The sequence below is a fragment of the Prionailurus viverrinus genome, chromosome D2 (assembly GCF_022837055.1).
Source record: "Prionailurus viverrinus isolate Anna chromosome D2, UM_Priviv_1.0, whole genome shotgun sequence".
Taxonomy (NCBI): Eukaryota; Metazoa; Chordata; class Mammalia; order Carnivora; family Felidae; genus Prionailurus; species Prionailurus viverrinus.
The window spans coordinates 30,514,217-30,530,816 of record NC_062571.1 but is presented as its reverse complement, the minus strand read 5'-3'; the positions used below and the strand labels follow the sequence as shown (position 1 = coordinate 30,530,816).

At 46.5% G+C, this 16,600-nt stretch overlaps 1 protein-coding gene across 3 annotated transcripts in view; it reads right to left on the bottom strand.

Moving 5' to 3' along the window:
• STOX1 (storkhead box 1) overlaps positions 1-15,491 on the bottom strand; it is a 50,832-nt gene extending 35,341 nt beyond the window's left edge. For all 3 annotated transcript variants that reach the window (XM_047826190.1, XM_047826192.1, XM_047826191.1), the window contains exon 1: positions 15,179-15,491. In XM_047826190.1, the coding sequence (XP_047682146.1) occupies positions 15,179-15,491 (313 nt within the window). The remainder of the gene's footprint in view (positions 1-15,178) is intronic.
• Positions 15,492-16,600: the final 1,109 nt, after the last annotated feature.

Below are 16,600 nucleotides of genomic sequence, written 5' to 3'. Positions count from 1 at the left end.
TAAAATTTTTAAAAATTTCTTGGACAAAAATCTTTATGATCTTAGTAAGGCAAAGATTTCTTAGGACACAACAAACACACAAAGGAAAAATTGATAAATTGTACTTCATTAAAATTAAAAATTCTGATTTTCATAAGGTGCTGGTAAAAAGAATAATACACAGAACAAAGACTGGGAGAGGGGTGCCTAGGTGGCTCAGCTGGTTAAGCATCCAACTTCAGCTCAGCTCATGATCTCCCAGTTGCTGAGTTCAAGTCCCAAGTCAGGCTCTGTGCTGACAGCTCAGAGCCTGGAGCATGCTTCAGGTTCTGTGTCTCCTTCTCTCTCTGTCCCTCCTCCATTCGTTCTCTCTCTCTCTCTCTCTCTCTCAAAAATAAACATATTTATTAAATTTTTTACATTTTATTTATTTGAGAGAAAGAGAGAGAGAGAGAGTGCGCAAGCTGGGGAGACAGCCAGAAAAACAGAGAGAGATAATCTCAAGCAGGCTGCACAGTCAGCGTGGAGTCTGATGCACAGCTCCATCCCACAACCCTGGGATCGTGACCTGAGCCGAAATCAAGAGTTAGACGCTCAACCAACTGAGCCACCCAGGCACTCAACAAATAAACATTTTCTAAGAAATTTTAAAAAAAGACTGGGAGAAAACGTTTGCAAAACACATATATGATAAAGGACTTGTATCTAACATATATGAAGAACTTGTACAATCCAATAAGGGAAAAAACATTTTTTTTTAAATGGGCAAAAGATCTTAGCAGACACTTTACCAAAGAAGATACAAATGGCAAATAAACACATGAAAAGATACTCAGCTCACTAGGCATGAGAGAAATACAAATTAAAACCACAATGAAGTACCACTATCCATCTATTAGAATAGCCAAAAATTATCAAACTAAACAAAAGACAGTATCAAATGCTAGACTAGAATACTCCTACATTGGGAATGCAAAATGCTTTGCCACTGGGGAAAACAGCTCTCTAATCCCACTAGGTATTTACCCAAGAGAAATAAAAACACATACCCATACCAAGACCTGTGGTTAGTTAATGTTCGTTGCAGCTTTATTCATAATCACTAAAATCTGTAAGCAACCCAAGTATCCATCAACTGGGTGAATGGAAGGACACATTGAGGAACATCTACAAGTTACAATACTACTCAGCAACAAAAGGAATGAATTACTGATACACACGCTGATGAATCTCAAAAGCATTATCCAAAGTGAAAGAAGCCCGACTCAAAATGCTTCATTTACGACATTCCAAAAAAGGCAAAACTATGGGGACAGAAATCAGATCAGTGGCTGTCGGGATCAGGGTGAAAGGATGGAACTGATCACAAAGGGACTCTAGGGAATTTTGGGGGGGAGGGATGGAAATACACTATACCTTTAAGTTCAAGTTTGTGTATTTATTTATTTTGAGAGAGACAGAGATAGCGTGAGTCGGGTAGAGGCAGAGAGAGAGGGAATCTCAATCAGGCTCCGAGCTGCCAGCTCAGATCTCGACGAGAGGCTCAAACTCACGAAACCATGAGATCATGACCTGAGCTGAAACCAAGAGTTGGACGCTTACCTAACTAAGCCACCCAGGCGTCCCAGAAATACCCTATATCTTAATTGTGGTAGTGGTTACCTGTTTACATTTGTCCAAACTCAAACTTGTATACCTAAAAAGAATAAATTTTTCTGTATGTAAATTATGCCTCACTAAACCCCCAAAAAGAAGCCAAATATTTCATTTTTAAAATGTAACTTATAAGCAATTGCACTTATGTAAGACTAATCAGCCATGGAAAAATTTGTGTTGCCAGACCCTTCCATCAAATAAATACACTTACAACTGATGGTTTTAGACTTGAGGAGACAAAAGCTGTTTTGATTTAAAAAGAATTTTCACGGGGCACCTGGGTGGCTCAGTCAGTTAAGCTTCTGACAGGCTCAGGTCTTTGTCTCACGTTTCATGAGTTCAAGACCCACATCAGGCTCTCTGCTGTCAGTGTAGAGTCCACTTCAGATCCTGTGTCTCTCTCTCTCTCTCTCTCTCTCTCTCTCTTTCCCTCAAAAATAAACACTTAAAAAATATATGGGGCACCTGGGTAGCTCAGTCAGTTAAACGTCCCACTCCTGATTTTGGCTCAGTTCACGACCTCACCGTTTGTGAGATGGAGCCTCATCAGGGTCTGTGCTAACAGTGTGGAGCCTGCTTGGGATTCTCTGTCCCTCTCTCTGCCCCTTCACAGCTTGCTCTCTCTCTCTCTCTCTGTCAAAAAATAAACATAAAAAAATAATAAAAATTAAAAGAGAAAAAGAATTTCACAAGGGACTTACTGATCCTTAATCACAGCTAAAGAAATGCGGCAGAGCCATAGAGAGGTGCCATGACTCAGCAAGGGGATCATTTTGAACATTCTTGCCCCAACAGATAATTTTTTTAAGTTAAATTATCATGTAAAAACCTTAATTCTGCAAATGATCTTGGGCAAGCAGTTTCTGTTTCCTCATCTGTAAAAAGTCAGCTGATCTAAAGAGTACCCTGCATTAAAATTTAAAGTCTGACTTTCCCTAACTAGCACAATTTAGCTGAACCCCCAGGGAGCCTTTGAAAAGCCCTCTGACCTATAAAACCTGTGAAGTCAAACTCTACTCCTTGAAACTTCTTCCATTAATTGTGTGCGTGCGTGCGTGCGTGCGTGCGTGCGTGTGTGTGTGTGTGTGTAATATCTGATTAGGGCATTTCCATATCCAAAGCCCCAACAACTCTGGGGGCAGGGCAGGCATGGTGACTTTCATTAATAAGAGGAGGGCTGCAGGATCAGAATGCTGGGAAAACTCAGTCCCAAGTCCCATGATTAATACCCTTCAAATATGGGCACCTGGGTGGCTCAGTCGGTTAAGCGTCTGACTTTGGCTCAGGTTTTGATCTCACGGTTTATGAGTTCGAATCCTGAGTCGAACTCTGTGCAGACAGCCTGGAGCCTGCTTCAGATTCTGTGTCTGCCCCTCCTCTGCTCACACTGTCTCTCTCTCTCAAAAATAAATAAATGTTAAAAAGAAGGTTTTTTTAGTACTCTTCAAACAGCTCAGACTCTGTCCATGTTCCCCATTTCCCCTCCCAACCTTCCATACTCCATGGCTCAGACTCCCCAGGGTAGGTGTGCTTTGCCAGTTTTTACTTTCTCTCTCTCCATCCCACTATCACAACAGCTCAGAGACAGAGGCCCTCTACAGGCCTCTGGGCCCGCCTGATGAGCCTATCAACTCCTTCTACAAGACGCTCCATAGGAACCCAGAATTTCCCAAGAATTCCTCAAACGTCTCCCCGAGAAAGAGTTTGGCAAAAGAGGTTTCCATGGTAGAACAAGCTTGGAGCACTCAGATCTTTCTCCTGCCTCCTAGATGCAGGCAGTCAACAGACTAAGTTCTCCCAGAAGTCTTTGCAGTAACAAAACCTGTTTAAATGTGGTTTCCATACGCACTTACCTAGGAAACTCTTCCATGTAATACCTGTCCACATGCCACACAGCTGGTGTTTCCACACGCAACTGGATCAGTGCTGTTAGCTTCCTTGCATTTATACTTTTTTTTTTAACGACCTTTCTACAAACCTTGTGTTTCCAAGAAAAAAAGATACCTGTAACATGCTAACATTTATGTAAAAAATGGGGGCAAATATATACCTTTGTATTGCTTGTAGATGTATAAACTATCTCTGGAAGGATTAGGAAACCAGGCACGGCAGCTGTTCCCAGAGAAAAGAAATACGGCTGGGGGCAGGGAAAAGAGACGTTTTACTATGTGCCCTTTTGTACCAGATGCATATGTTACCCTAAGCAACCCATTAAATAAAAATAACAGGCGCTAAAAAAAGGTAACATCTTAAAAATATAAAAAGTATTCCAGAAGCGCATGAGCACACACATGCACACAGAACACCCCAACCATAATCAATACAAGAGAGAACACAGCCACTGTGAATATTTGGTGCTTGTACTTTAGTCCCACTTGCCTTTTTTTGCTTTAGTTGACTGTACTTTTGGTGTCCTATTCAAGAAATCATTGCCAAGACCTATGTCATGAAGCTTTTCCTCTAGGTTTTTGTTTTTTGTTTTTTTAGGGATTTTACAATTTCAGGTCTTACATTTAAGACTTTAATCCATTTTTTTAAATTTTATTTTATTTTAGAGAGAGTGCAAGTGGGGAAGAGGAGCAGAGGGAGAGAGAGAGAATCTGTTTTTTTTTTTTTAACTTTATTTACTTTGAGAGAGAGAGTGTGTGTGTGTGAGCAGGGGAGGGGCAGAGAGAGAAGAAGAGAGTGAGTCTCTGCTCACAGAACAGAGTCCCACACGGGGCTTGAAACCACAAAGTGTGAGATCATAACCTGAGCCAAAATCAAGAGTTAGATGCTTATTAACCAACTGAACTACCCAGGTGCCCCAAGTTTTTAATTCATTTTGAGTTGGTTTCTGTGTATGGTCTAAGAAAAGAGTCCAATTTTATTCTTTCACAAGCGGATATCCAGTTCTCCCAACACCATTTGTCGAAGAGACGAGCCTTTCCCCATTGTGTATTCTTGGCACCCTTATCAGAAACCAGCTAACTGTGTACATGTGGGCTTATTTCTGGCCTTTCTATTTTGTTCCACTGGTGTATATGTCTACCTTTATGCCAGTACCATAAATGTTTTAATTATTATAGCTTTATAACACATTAAAATCAGGAATCATGATGCCTCCAGCTTTGTTTTTCTCGTTCAAGATTGTTTTGGCTATCCAGGATCCTCTGTGATCCCATATGAATTTTAGAATGTTTTTTTCTGTTTCTGTAAAAAATGTCATTGAGAGTTTGACAGGTTGCAATGAATCTGTAGACCACATCAGGTCTTCCAATCCATGAACACAGGAAAAAATTACCTTAAACTAGCCTTATTAAATTCACACAATAAAGGCCATTTATGAGATGCCCATAGCTAAGGTCATAATGAATGGGGAAAAACGGAAAGCCTTGCCTCTAAGATCAGGAACAAGACAAGTATGGCCACTCTCATCACGTCTATTCAGCCTAGCCAGAGATATTAGGCAAGAAAAAGAAATAAAAGGCATCTAAATTGAAATGGAAGAAGTACATGGCACTTGGCTGGCTCAGTTGATAGAGCATGCGACTCTTGATCTCAGCGCTGAGTTCAAGCCCTACGTTGAGGGCAGAGTACTTTAAAAAAAAGGTGGGGAGGGGGAGAAGGAGGAGGAGAAGAAGGAGAGGAATCACTTTTTGACATGATCGTACACGTGGAAAACTCGAAAAGATTCCACAAAAGAACTGCTAGAACTAATTGACAAATTCAGTAAAGTTACAGGGAACAAAATCAACATACAAAAATCAGTTGCATTTCTATCCACTAACAAGTATCCAAAAAGAAAATTAGGAAAACAATCCCATTGACAATAGCATCAAAGAGAATAAAATCCTTAGGAGCAAACTGAACTGAGGAAGTGAAAGATTTGTACACTGAAAACTAACAAAAATTGATGAAAGATAAAAAAGATTTATAAATAAATGGCAAGGCTTGGTTCTTGGGTTCTTGCACTCTGTACTTTCCAAAGTGTTCTCCCAGAGGGTGTCCCATCTGAGCCTGAGGCCAACTCTGCAGAAAGGGCAGGTAGGATGCTTGCCAACAGGAGGCGACCGAGGCGCCCAGAGGACTGGATCAGAAGCTGCTCACTCAGCTGCTTAGGGGCAGAGGATTAGATCTGGGTGTCCTAAATGGCCCTCGGCCTCTCCCCACAGCTTTACTCAGAGGGCAGACCACCACCTCACGGGCGCAAACGGCACAAACTACAGTGGGTCCACAGGCTATGTAACCCTCCAAAAGAACCACCACTGCAGAAAACACTCTGGAGGAAAGATAATGCCCACATAAGGCTGGGAAAGATTTCCTACGCACCACGTCAAATGTAATGTGTAACATATGCATTATTCACCCCACAACTTGATACTCTTCAGTGGCCTCAGGCTCAAATCCACACCCCTCAGTATGGTGGTCAGAGTCTGTCACAGGCCAGCCCCTCTCTAGGCCCTTCACGCCACTGCCCACGTGCCACTCCACGCTCCGGCCGTGCCTGGCTGCCTGTAGTTCCCCATGTGGGCCATGCCCTGCGACACATGCCCTCCCCCTTTGCTTTATTAAAATGTGCTTCTCTGGGGTGCCTGGGTGGCTGTCAGTTGAGTGTCAGACTCTTTGATTTCGGCTCAGGTCATGATTCCAGGGTCGTGGGATCCAGCCCCGCGTCAGCTCCACGTTCAGAGCGTGGAGCTTGCTTGAGATTTTCTCTCTCCCTCTGCCCCTCCCTTGCTCTCTCTCTAAAATACAATAAGAAATAAAAGCCTCGATGCATGGCACAATGGGAGAAGGAAGATGACCATCTTTTACAAACAAACAGTGTGGAGCTGACCTTCTGGGACATTCACCCCTCAGTCAGCAACAGAGGTAAGAACAGAGATGTCTAAAACTCAAGGATGACTCAATAACTGGCTTTTCTTTGAAGAGCAACAGGCACGTGAGTACAGCCAGTGATGGGAAGCCTGCCAATGGCTGGCATGGGGGAGACAAAAGAGCACCCACTTTGGGCACCCGGCAGAGGGTACAGCCTGCAGACACCCTCGGTGACAGCCCAGCTTGTTCAGAGGGTGGCACTCAGGTCTGGCCGAAAGGTGGTGTGATGGTCAGTCTCAACCATCACTCTGGCTAGGCTACAGCTCCGTAATTCAATCAAATGCTGACCCAGGGACTGCTGTGAACATATTTTATAGATGTGATTAAAGTTTACACTCAGTTGATTTTAGGTAAGGGAGATGATCCTACTTAATCTAGATTTCAATCAGCTGAAAGGCCTTACGAGTAGAACTGAGGCTTCTCAAAAGAAGAAATTCTACCTATACACAGCAGCTTTGGCTGTGCCTCAGAGTCCCCGCCTGCCCTGCATGATGGCAAGAACTGCAGATTCTGGACTTGCCTCCCTGGCCCCCACAATCATGCAAAAGTCAATTCCTGGTAATAAATCTCTGAATATATATATATATCTCATACCGGTTCTGTATCTCTGATTGAACCTTGACTGATAACAGGAAGGCAGGCACCTTTCAGAAGGTGGGGAGAAAAAGGAGGCTCAGGCTGGAATGGGATTAGAAGCACTGTGATGCATGTTAAGGGCTCTGGACTTTTTCTGAAAAGCAAAGGGGAGCAGCAGAGGTATCTGAGCAGAGGAAGAGCAGAATTAGATACGCATTTTAGATGCCATTAGTCCATCTACCTGTGAGGTGGCGAATGGACTGAAGTGCACGGAGCCAGCCAAGGCTGGCTGAAAGGGAAGCCAAGGGAAGAAGCTGAAGTCAAAACTCAAGTAGGAAATGGTAAGATCTTGGATGGACAAAGGCCTAGCAGGGGAAATGGAGAGAAAGAACTGAGTTTAAGAAACACTGAGGAGTTAAGCTTCCCTGAGCTTGGTGACCTACTGGCCTGGGGTATGAGAAAGAAGGCAGAGGAGTCCAAGCTGATTTTCAGATTAATGGTTCTTTTCATCCCACTGGGCCTCAATGCTACATGGCAGCAACTCGAGGTGTCTTTTCTTATCCACCAGTTGCTAAATCAAAACATGGAGCCAGAAACACTCATTAACTGGCCAGATGCTACATACAGATCATCCAGCTTGGTAACAATATGCCTACAAGACACCCTGTTGTGAGCCCTTTGGCTCTTTCGGACTGAACTGTTCAGCTGTCTCAGCACAGAGTAAGGAGAAAGGTAACATCTGGCAGAACAAAGCCAGAAAAACATGTGTGGAAGGATCCTGGGTAGAAAGGAGAGAGGTAAGAGCAGGGGCATGGTCCGAGCAGCTGTTTCTGCCATTTCCTGGGCCTTGGAGTGGACCAAAGCCATGGTGGCAATCTGATAGCCTCACAGGGAGAGTGAGGGCCAGGGCACTGGCTTGTGAAAAATGCCAGAACCTTCACAGGAACCATGGGAAGACCGGTAGTGAATAAAGAGGAAGGCAAGAAACGCACACACCACCACCCACGTGACAGTCCTGATTTCCATTTCCTGTCTGCAAAATGGACAGAATTATTCCAGCTTACCACCTAACAGAAGAAAAGGAATAATCAAGCTACAAAAGACTGGGGAGATATGAAGATGTGTTTGGGAGAAAGAAGACATGGGACACAGATATTTGTTCCTGGTGACTGTCTAAATGATCTTGACATGACCATTAGTTTCTCAACAGGCTAGACATTTCTCGTCACCAGAATGACATTTCTTAAAAGTTTATTTATTTTGAGAGAAAAAGAGAGCACAAGAGAGAAAAGAGGGGAACAACAGAGAGGAGAGAGAGAATCCCAAGCAGGCTCCATGCTGTCAGCATAGAGCCTAACATGGGGCTCGATCTCACAAACTGTGAAATCATGACCTGAGCTGAAATCCAAGAGTCAGATGCTTAACCGAATGAGCCATCCAGGCACCCTAGAATGACATTTTAAAAGAGGAAAAGACAGACTAAGTATGCAAAGAATACTGGAGCACCTGCATGGCTCAGTCAGTTAAGCATCTGACTTTGGCTCAGGTCATGATCTCACGGTTCGTGAGTTTGAGCCCCGCATTGGGCTATCAGCACAGAGCCCACTTCAGATTCTCTGTTCCCCACCCCCTCTATCTCAAAATAAATAAACTTAAAAAAAAAAAGAAACACAGTCTATTAATTAGAAAAAAAAATTTAATATGTAAAGAATAAAGAGAAAGAAATTCAAATAAAGAAAACCAGCCAACCATGAGAAAAAGACAAGAAAGGATCAGAGAAAATCTTCAGAAACAATCACAAAACAAGTGATAAAATGGCAATAAATACGTATCTATCAATAATTACTTTGAATGTAAAGAGACTAAATACTCCAATCAAAAGACACAGGGTGTGAAAAAGGACAGCCTAACTGCCTATTAAGAGACTCACTTCAGACCTAAGAACACCTGCAGATTGAAAGTGAGGGGATGGAGGAATGCCTGGTGGCTCAGTCTGTTAAGCGTCTGATTCTTGGTTTCATCTCAGGTCCTGATCTCACAGTTCGTAAGTATGAGCCGCATGTCAGGTTCTGCACTGATAGTGCAGAGCCTGCTTGGGATTCTCTCTCTCTCTCCCTCTCTCTCTGCCCATCCTGTGTCCGTTCTCTCTCTCTCTCAAAATAAATAACTTTAAAGAAAAAAGAAAAAAAAGTGAGAGGATGGAAAAACATTTATCATGCAAATGGATATCAAAAGAAAGCCCAAGTAACGATACATATGTCGGACAAACTAGACTTTAAAACAAAGACTGTAGGGGCACCTGGGTGGCTCAGTCAGTTAAATGTCTGACTTTGGCCCAAGTCATTATCTCACAGTTTGTGGGTTCGAGTCCTGCATCAGGCTCTATGCTGACAGTGTGGAGCCTGCTTGGGATTCTCTCTCTCTCTCTCTCTCTCTCTCTCTCTCTCTCTGCACCCCCCCCAACTTGTGCTGTCTCTGTTTCTCTCAAAATAAATAAACTTTTAAAAAAATCTATAACAGGGGCGCCTGGGTGGCGCAGTCGGTTAAGCGTCCGACTTCAGCCAGGTCACGATCTCGCGGTCCGTGAGTTCGAGCCCCGCGTCAGGCTCTGGGCTGATGGCTCGGAGCCTGGAGCCTGTTTCCGATTCTGTGTCTCCCTCTCTCTCTGCCCCTCCCCCGTTCATGCTCTGTCTCTCTCTCTGTCCCAAAAATAAATAAACGTTGAAAAAAAAAATTAAAAAAAAATCTATAACAAGTGACAAAGAAGGGCACTATATCATAATAAAGGGGACAATCCAACAAAAAGATCTGACAATTGTAAGTATTTACACACCCAACTTGAGAGGACCCAAATACATAAAACGGCTAATAACAAACATAAAGGAACTAACGGATTATAATACAATAATGGTAGGGAACTATATTTTTTTAATTTTTATTTATTTTTAAGTAGGTGCCACACATGGAACCCAACGTGGGGCTTGAACTCACAACCTTAAGATCAAGACCTGAGCTGAAATCAAGAAACAGACGCTTAGCTGAATGAGTCACCCAGGCGCCCCAATAGTAGGTGACTAACACCCCATTTATATCAACACACAGATCATCTAAACAGAAAATATACAAAGAAACAATGGCTTTGAGTGACACACTGGACCAGATGCATTTAACAGATACATTGAGAATATTCCATCCTAGGGGGAGCCTGGGTATATCAGTTGGTTGAGCATCCAACTCTTGATTTTGGCTCAGGTCATGATCCCAGAGTCGTGGTATTGAGCCCCACATCAGGCTCCGTGCTGAGCATATGGAGCCTGCTTGAGATTCTCTCTCTTACTGCCCCTCCCCTGCTCTCTCACTCTAAAATAAAATTTAAATTTAAAAATTTTAGGGGCGCCTGGGTGGCGCAGTCGGTTAAGCGTCCGACTTCACCCAGGTCACGATCTTGCGGTCCCTGAGTTCGAGCCCCGCGTCAGGCTCTGGGCTGATGGCTCGGAGCCTGGAGCCTGTTTACGATTCTGTGTCTCCCTCTCTCTCTGCCCCTCCCCCATTCATGCTCTGTCTCTCTCTGTCCCAAAAATAAATAAACGTTGAAAAAAAAAAATTTTTTTTTTTAATTTTAAAAAGAGGAGGCGCCTAGGTAGCTCACTCAGTTAAGCATCCGACTTCAGCCTAGGTCATGATCCTGTGCTTTGTGGGTTCGAGCCCCACGTCAGGCTCTGTGCGGACAGCTCGGAGCCTGGAGCCTGCTTCGGATTCTATGACTCCCTCTCTCTGCCCCTCCCCTGCTCGCACTCTGTCTCTGTCTCTCTCTCTCTCTCAAAAATAAACATTAAAAAATCTTTTTAAAAAAATAAATAAAAACTTAAGGGGGGACTCCTGGGTGGCTCATTCAGTTAAGCATCTGACTCTTGATTTCAGCTCATGTCATGACTCACAGTCGTGAGATGGAGCCCTGCCTTGGGCCCCTCATTGGGCTCAGAGCTGGGCATGGAACCTGCTTAAGATTCTCTCTCTCCTCTCCTTCTGCCCCTTCCCTGATCACACTCCTGCTCTCTCTCTCTCAAAAAAAAAGGTAAAACAACTCCATTTATGGTAGCATCCAAAAGCATACAGTTCTTAGGAACATAAATTTAACAAATGATATTCATGCCCTCTACCCTAAAAAGTACAAGCCCTTAGTAAGAAAAATTGAGAACACTCAAACATAGATATACCACGTTCATGGATTGCTAAAATGTCAATTCTCCCCCAAATTAGGATGACCAATCATCCCAGTTTGCCTGGGACCAAAAGGGTTCCCAAGATGCATGACTATCAATTCTAAAGTCAGGGCAGTCTCGGGCAAACCAGGATGTATCAGGGACATGGGGAGAGGTGGAAAGATCCTTCTATCGGCTCCCTTTCACCAGTCGGACCTGCCTGATCAGACTGCCCCCCAAATCACATGCCAGAGAACTCTCGCTCAACTAAATCACAGGCCAATCCTGCAGCGCCCACACATGTCACAGTGGGATGGAAAAGACTGTGTGAATCATCCAACCTATGTTTATTTATTTTGAGAGACAGAGAGAGTTGACAGAGTGTGCTCTTGAGGGGCAGAGAGAGAGGGAGAGAGAGAATCCCAAGCAGGCTCAGAGCTGACACAGCAGAGCCTGATGTGGGGCTCGATCTCACAAAGCATGAGATCATGACTCCAGCCAAGATCAAGAGTCAGACCCTTAACCAACTAAGCCGCCCAGGCACTTGAGCCAGCCAACTTCTAGCACATAGCCTCCCATTCAGCTATCCCCCCTTGAAGTGAACATGAAGGAAATAGGCTGACTCTATTTTCACCTTGTACACGAGCAGCTCTTAATGAAGTATGCATTAAAACACAAGCACACTCAGAAGAGCACCTGACACATGAATGGATTAATGAAGCAAGTATTTAGAAAGAGCCACAGGCATTTTTATTCAATGAGAACAGATGGAAGGCCATGCTAGGGGTGAAAGAGTAGGGACACCGCAGCTATAAATTTCAGGAGAAAGGAACAAACTGTTTGGCCAAGTGGCCTTCCCTCTCTTACCCTGGGAAGCCATCATTAACTTTTCACCACCCCAGGAGGTGTGGTCCCAGAGTAACAACTGATTCAGCCAAACAAATACAGGTGTCCCCCACCCCTAACCACCTGCAGTGGCTCAGCTTGCAGAGCAGATATTTCCCTCCAGTTTCCAGAGCTCACCCCTTTCATTTGTTAATGTCACTTGCTTATTAGAAACAAACAAACAAACAAACAAACAGAGACAGGAAGACTGGAGCACAAAAGAAGAGTTAGCTCTTGGCCCACACGTTAAAGATGTCCCTCTTTTTAGGAGAATGCTCTCAGTCTGGGAACTATTTTTCTCACCAGAGGGAAGTTGAGGTGGAGAGTGAAGAGGGAAAGAAAAGACACAAAACAAGGAGAAAATATAAACTCCTCCTTAAATTCAGGTCTGCACCAGAAAGTGGAAACTCCAGTCACTCTTGTCCGCTCAACCAGGGCACTCCTACCTCATATTTTATGAGGCCCCAGGAGTTCCAGGTCCAGAAGCCCAGGAGGAGAACCCAGCAGAGTACCATGGGTTTATAAAGCTGGTGGCCACCTCTCCTTCCCTCCCTGCGCTTTGTCTGAGCTGGCCAACAGCATTCCCCATGCACAAATACTTTTATATGGGAGTAAATGAGCCTCACCAAAAAAAAAAAAAAAAAAAAAAAAATCTACAGCAAAGGAACCAAATTGATCTGACCAAATTGATCTTTTTTGTCTTTTGCTAACATTTTGCTCTTCACCACAAAGGAACAGTACCCGCAAGAGTGCACCATTGTTCTTCCTTGCCTTCCTGGAAGCCCATATTTGCTTCTGAAAGTCAATGCTGCCAGATTCAGGAAAGCAAGTGAACAGAAACTTCCAATTTCTTTGTGGGGAAGCAGCTCCTCCTTCCTTCACCACATTCTGGGACTGAGATGGCCCGAGAGCTGTCTTGATGCAGTTCTCTGATGTGACCCCAGGACCCCAAGTTAAATCAGTAATTATCAATTCTATTTAAAATAACCCCCCCTCCCCATGTGCATCCATTGGCCTGCATCAAATAAGATCTTTCTCCATTCTGCTATCCAAATTGTCCTAATAGGTGGTTTTGTGCAAATTCCAGCTAAAATGTCCAAATTCTTATCAGGACTCTGTTAAAAACCTCAACACCATTCCTTCTAAGAGACCCAAGTCAGGGGTGATGACCCAGCATAAAGACCCCTGTTACTGTTCACTCCACAGGCTATAGTGTCCGTAGCATCCTGAGTTTTGCAACAAGGCAGCAGTATCTAGTGGGTGGAGAATCAGAGTACTTGGCGACGTGTTTTCTTTGTCCACCGCACTGTTCAGATGGCAGAAAACAGGGCCAACCCAGGAACCAGCATTCTCCACTGCTTGATGGGCCCCCAGAGGTAGTACCATGGCTGCCTCTGGCTTAGCACAAGTGCTCTGTGTCACCCTCAGGTCCAGACCCCAACTCCATCCACTCCTTCTCTGCAATACTCTTTCTCACCCTTTGAAAGGGGGTGGGGGAACAGAGAATGCAACCACTAATTCAAACCAGAAAAACAGAGGACACAGAGCTGAAAAGAGTTTTTCATCCAGCCTGTCTGAAAGACCCCTTCCCTGTGAGAATTTTGGCTTGGCTACTTAGCTCTCTGCTATTAAAGTCAGAAACCAATTTTCTTCACTAATTCCCACAAGTCAAAGGTGATGAAGTGTGTGTATGTGGCTTTGCAAATGAGCTCTCTTTTGCTTTTAACAGAAGAGTTAAAGTGGTCTGCCCCCCAACAAAAGTGGGGCAGGGGTACCAGAAAGATGGGAACGCATGGAGATGAAAAGCCAAGGTTTATTTAGCCTCACTGGCCCCGATATTGAGACATCATCTCTGAGCAGATGATACACAACATCAAGTGCCTCTTGTACCCTCCCAACCCCCACCCCACCTCCCTTCTCCCAGAGGACGTAAAACAAATGTTTTATTTGCTCCACGGAAGGAGGAGGATTTATGGACTGAGGGGGGGGGGTGTCCTTGGTAGGAGTCAAAATTCAGGGCTGGACAACTGGTGACTTGTCAACAGCACACCATCAAATGGTCGTCACAACCCCACTCTTAAATGCAAACAAACGAGACTGTGGCCGGGCGCTGACAAGCCCTCCGGAGTTTAGTGGTGGGTGTCAAAGACCACTCAACGGTGGAGTGCTTTCTTTTCTCAAATGAAGCTGTTTGATACAAGCAAAAAGTTGCTGTCTGTCTTCTAACAAACGGGCTCTCTGAAAAGGCTGAAAAGGAGGAATTCTTTCTATTTAGGCTAATGGGATGGGTTGTGTTCAGAGCACCATTTGTCATTTCTTTTCCCCAAGCAGTTAATCACCCCAAACCTTCCACGAGGCCCTGAACCGCGAGACCACCACACCACCCAGTACAGAAGGGCATAGAAACCACAGACTTGTCCGCTCCAAGCCTGTAACTTTAATAAATAAATATAAATAAATAAATAAATAAATAAATAAATAAATAAATAAATAAATTGATTCACTGATTCATTCATGCATTAAAAAAAAGCAGCAACCAGTTGAGAATCAGTATCCTTCCTAAGCACATTCATTCATTCATTAAAAAAAAAGCAGCAACCAGTTCAGAAATAGTATCCTTCCTAAGCATACTCATGGTGCAGGGGCAGAGGCCTCTGTCTCCTGACCCCAGTCTGGGTGCCCCGTGGCTCCTTCAGAGCATCACTTTTCTAAGTAGAAAGTTCCTTCGGCCGGGAACCTGTTGGCTCCACTGGCTGAAAGACTTGGGATATGGAGGCATCCCGGAGTTGGCCCAGGGCAGCGGCCAGGCAGACCTGGGGGGAGCTGAGCTTCAGTGTCCTGGCAGGAAGAAACGTCTTGGGAGGACGGCCCTCCTCCAGCAGCCCACGGGCCGCCCATCCCCTCTTCCCCCGGCTCCCGCGGCCTCAGAGCAGAGCCCGGGCAGCACACGCCCCCGGTGGCCAGGGCTCCGTCCCCGCGGCCGGCGCGGGGCGCCCCTCCCGCCCGGGTCCCGCACTCACCCACCGCCCGGATGCGGAAGCCGCGCGGGGGGCGCAGCGCCCGGCGGCACCAGGCGTCGCGTAGCACCTGCAGGCTAGCGGGAGGCGCGTGCACCAGCAGCACCCCGCGCCGCAGCCAGCCCTGGAAGGCCAGCCGCGAGGCGGCGCGCGCCAGCCGCGAGTTCCAGAAGCAGCGCGCGTTGGCGCGGCGGAACGCGCGGAAGATCGCGCGCCCGCCAGGCTCCTCCGTGCCCGCCGCCGCCGCCTCCTCCGCCTCCAGCCTGCACAGCACCAGCGCCAGCGAGCCCGGTGCCAGCTGCACAGGCCGGGCCATGCCGCCACGGGTGGCCGGAGCCCGCAGCCTAGCGCATGGTCGGGAGCGAGCACCGGCGGCGGGAGGAATCGGCTTACTGCGCGCGGCGCCGGCTGCCGGGGGAACGGGCTCCTGGGGGCGGGGACGGCTGTGCTCGGCGGGTCGGGGGGTGGGGCAGGACGCGAGGCCTGGGAGCGGCCACGGTCCTCGACCGCCGGCGCCCAATGGGGGTTTCCAAGGGCTGAGTTACCAGTACTTGCTCCACCCCAGGCAGGACTCCGCCGCCCTGCCCCCCATTGCCTCCCCCACCCCCGTGTCTCTCTGCACTTCCCAGCTCCCGGGGCAACCGAGAGCTCCCCTACCCCGGGGCGGGGGGGCCGCGCTGGGGCTTTTCCAAGTCCTGCGGGGGCCGCCGCAGCCCCCGAGAGCCTCTTTCAACCGCGGCGCGAGTAGCACGGCCAGTTGGTCCCCAGAGCTGAGCCGACCGGAGTGGCCGCCATCTCCCTGGCTTTGGGATCCTTCCTAGTGAGAGAGGCGACCAGGGACAACCCGCGGGTGTCAAGGACCTCGCTCGGGCCCGAGAGTCTGTAGACCCAGGTTTGAGTCTCGGTCTGCTGTTTTGCTCGCTACTTCCCTTGTCTCCGAGCCTCCGTTTACTGCCCTGTAAAATGAAGAGCTGGAACTGAAATCTAAGAATTCTAAAATTCTTTCTACACATGAATTTCTGAGGTCTGGGATCTAGCTCCCCACCCCCCCCAACCCCCGGATATCCTATACACTTAGGTGGTGAGGGATGTAAAGTGTTCCAGAGGTGCCACCCCGATTGGCGAGGCTCAGTGGCGAAGTCCGTGGAATTCAGCCTTGTCTCGGCTCCGGGCATTCCCAAAAGACTGAGAACCCGTCTTGTCCCAGGAGCTCCCGGGACTGAAGGGAGAGGGGCTTGTGATCTATCAGGCTCTAGCCAGAGCCTCTGAGTGAGGTGGTCCAGCTCATACGCTGAGGATAGAGGCTGGAACCTTGACTGGGGCACTGGGTGAGAGCTCCTGGAGGAAAGACAGGTTAATGAGAGGTAGGGCGTTTGTTATTACTACTAGAAATTGGCCCTATAAGAGGGAGGAGGGATGCTTGGC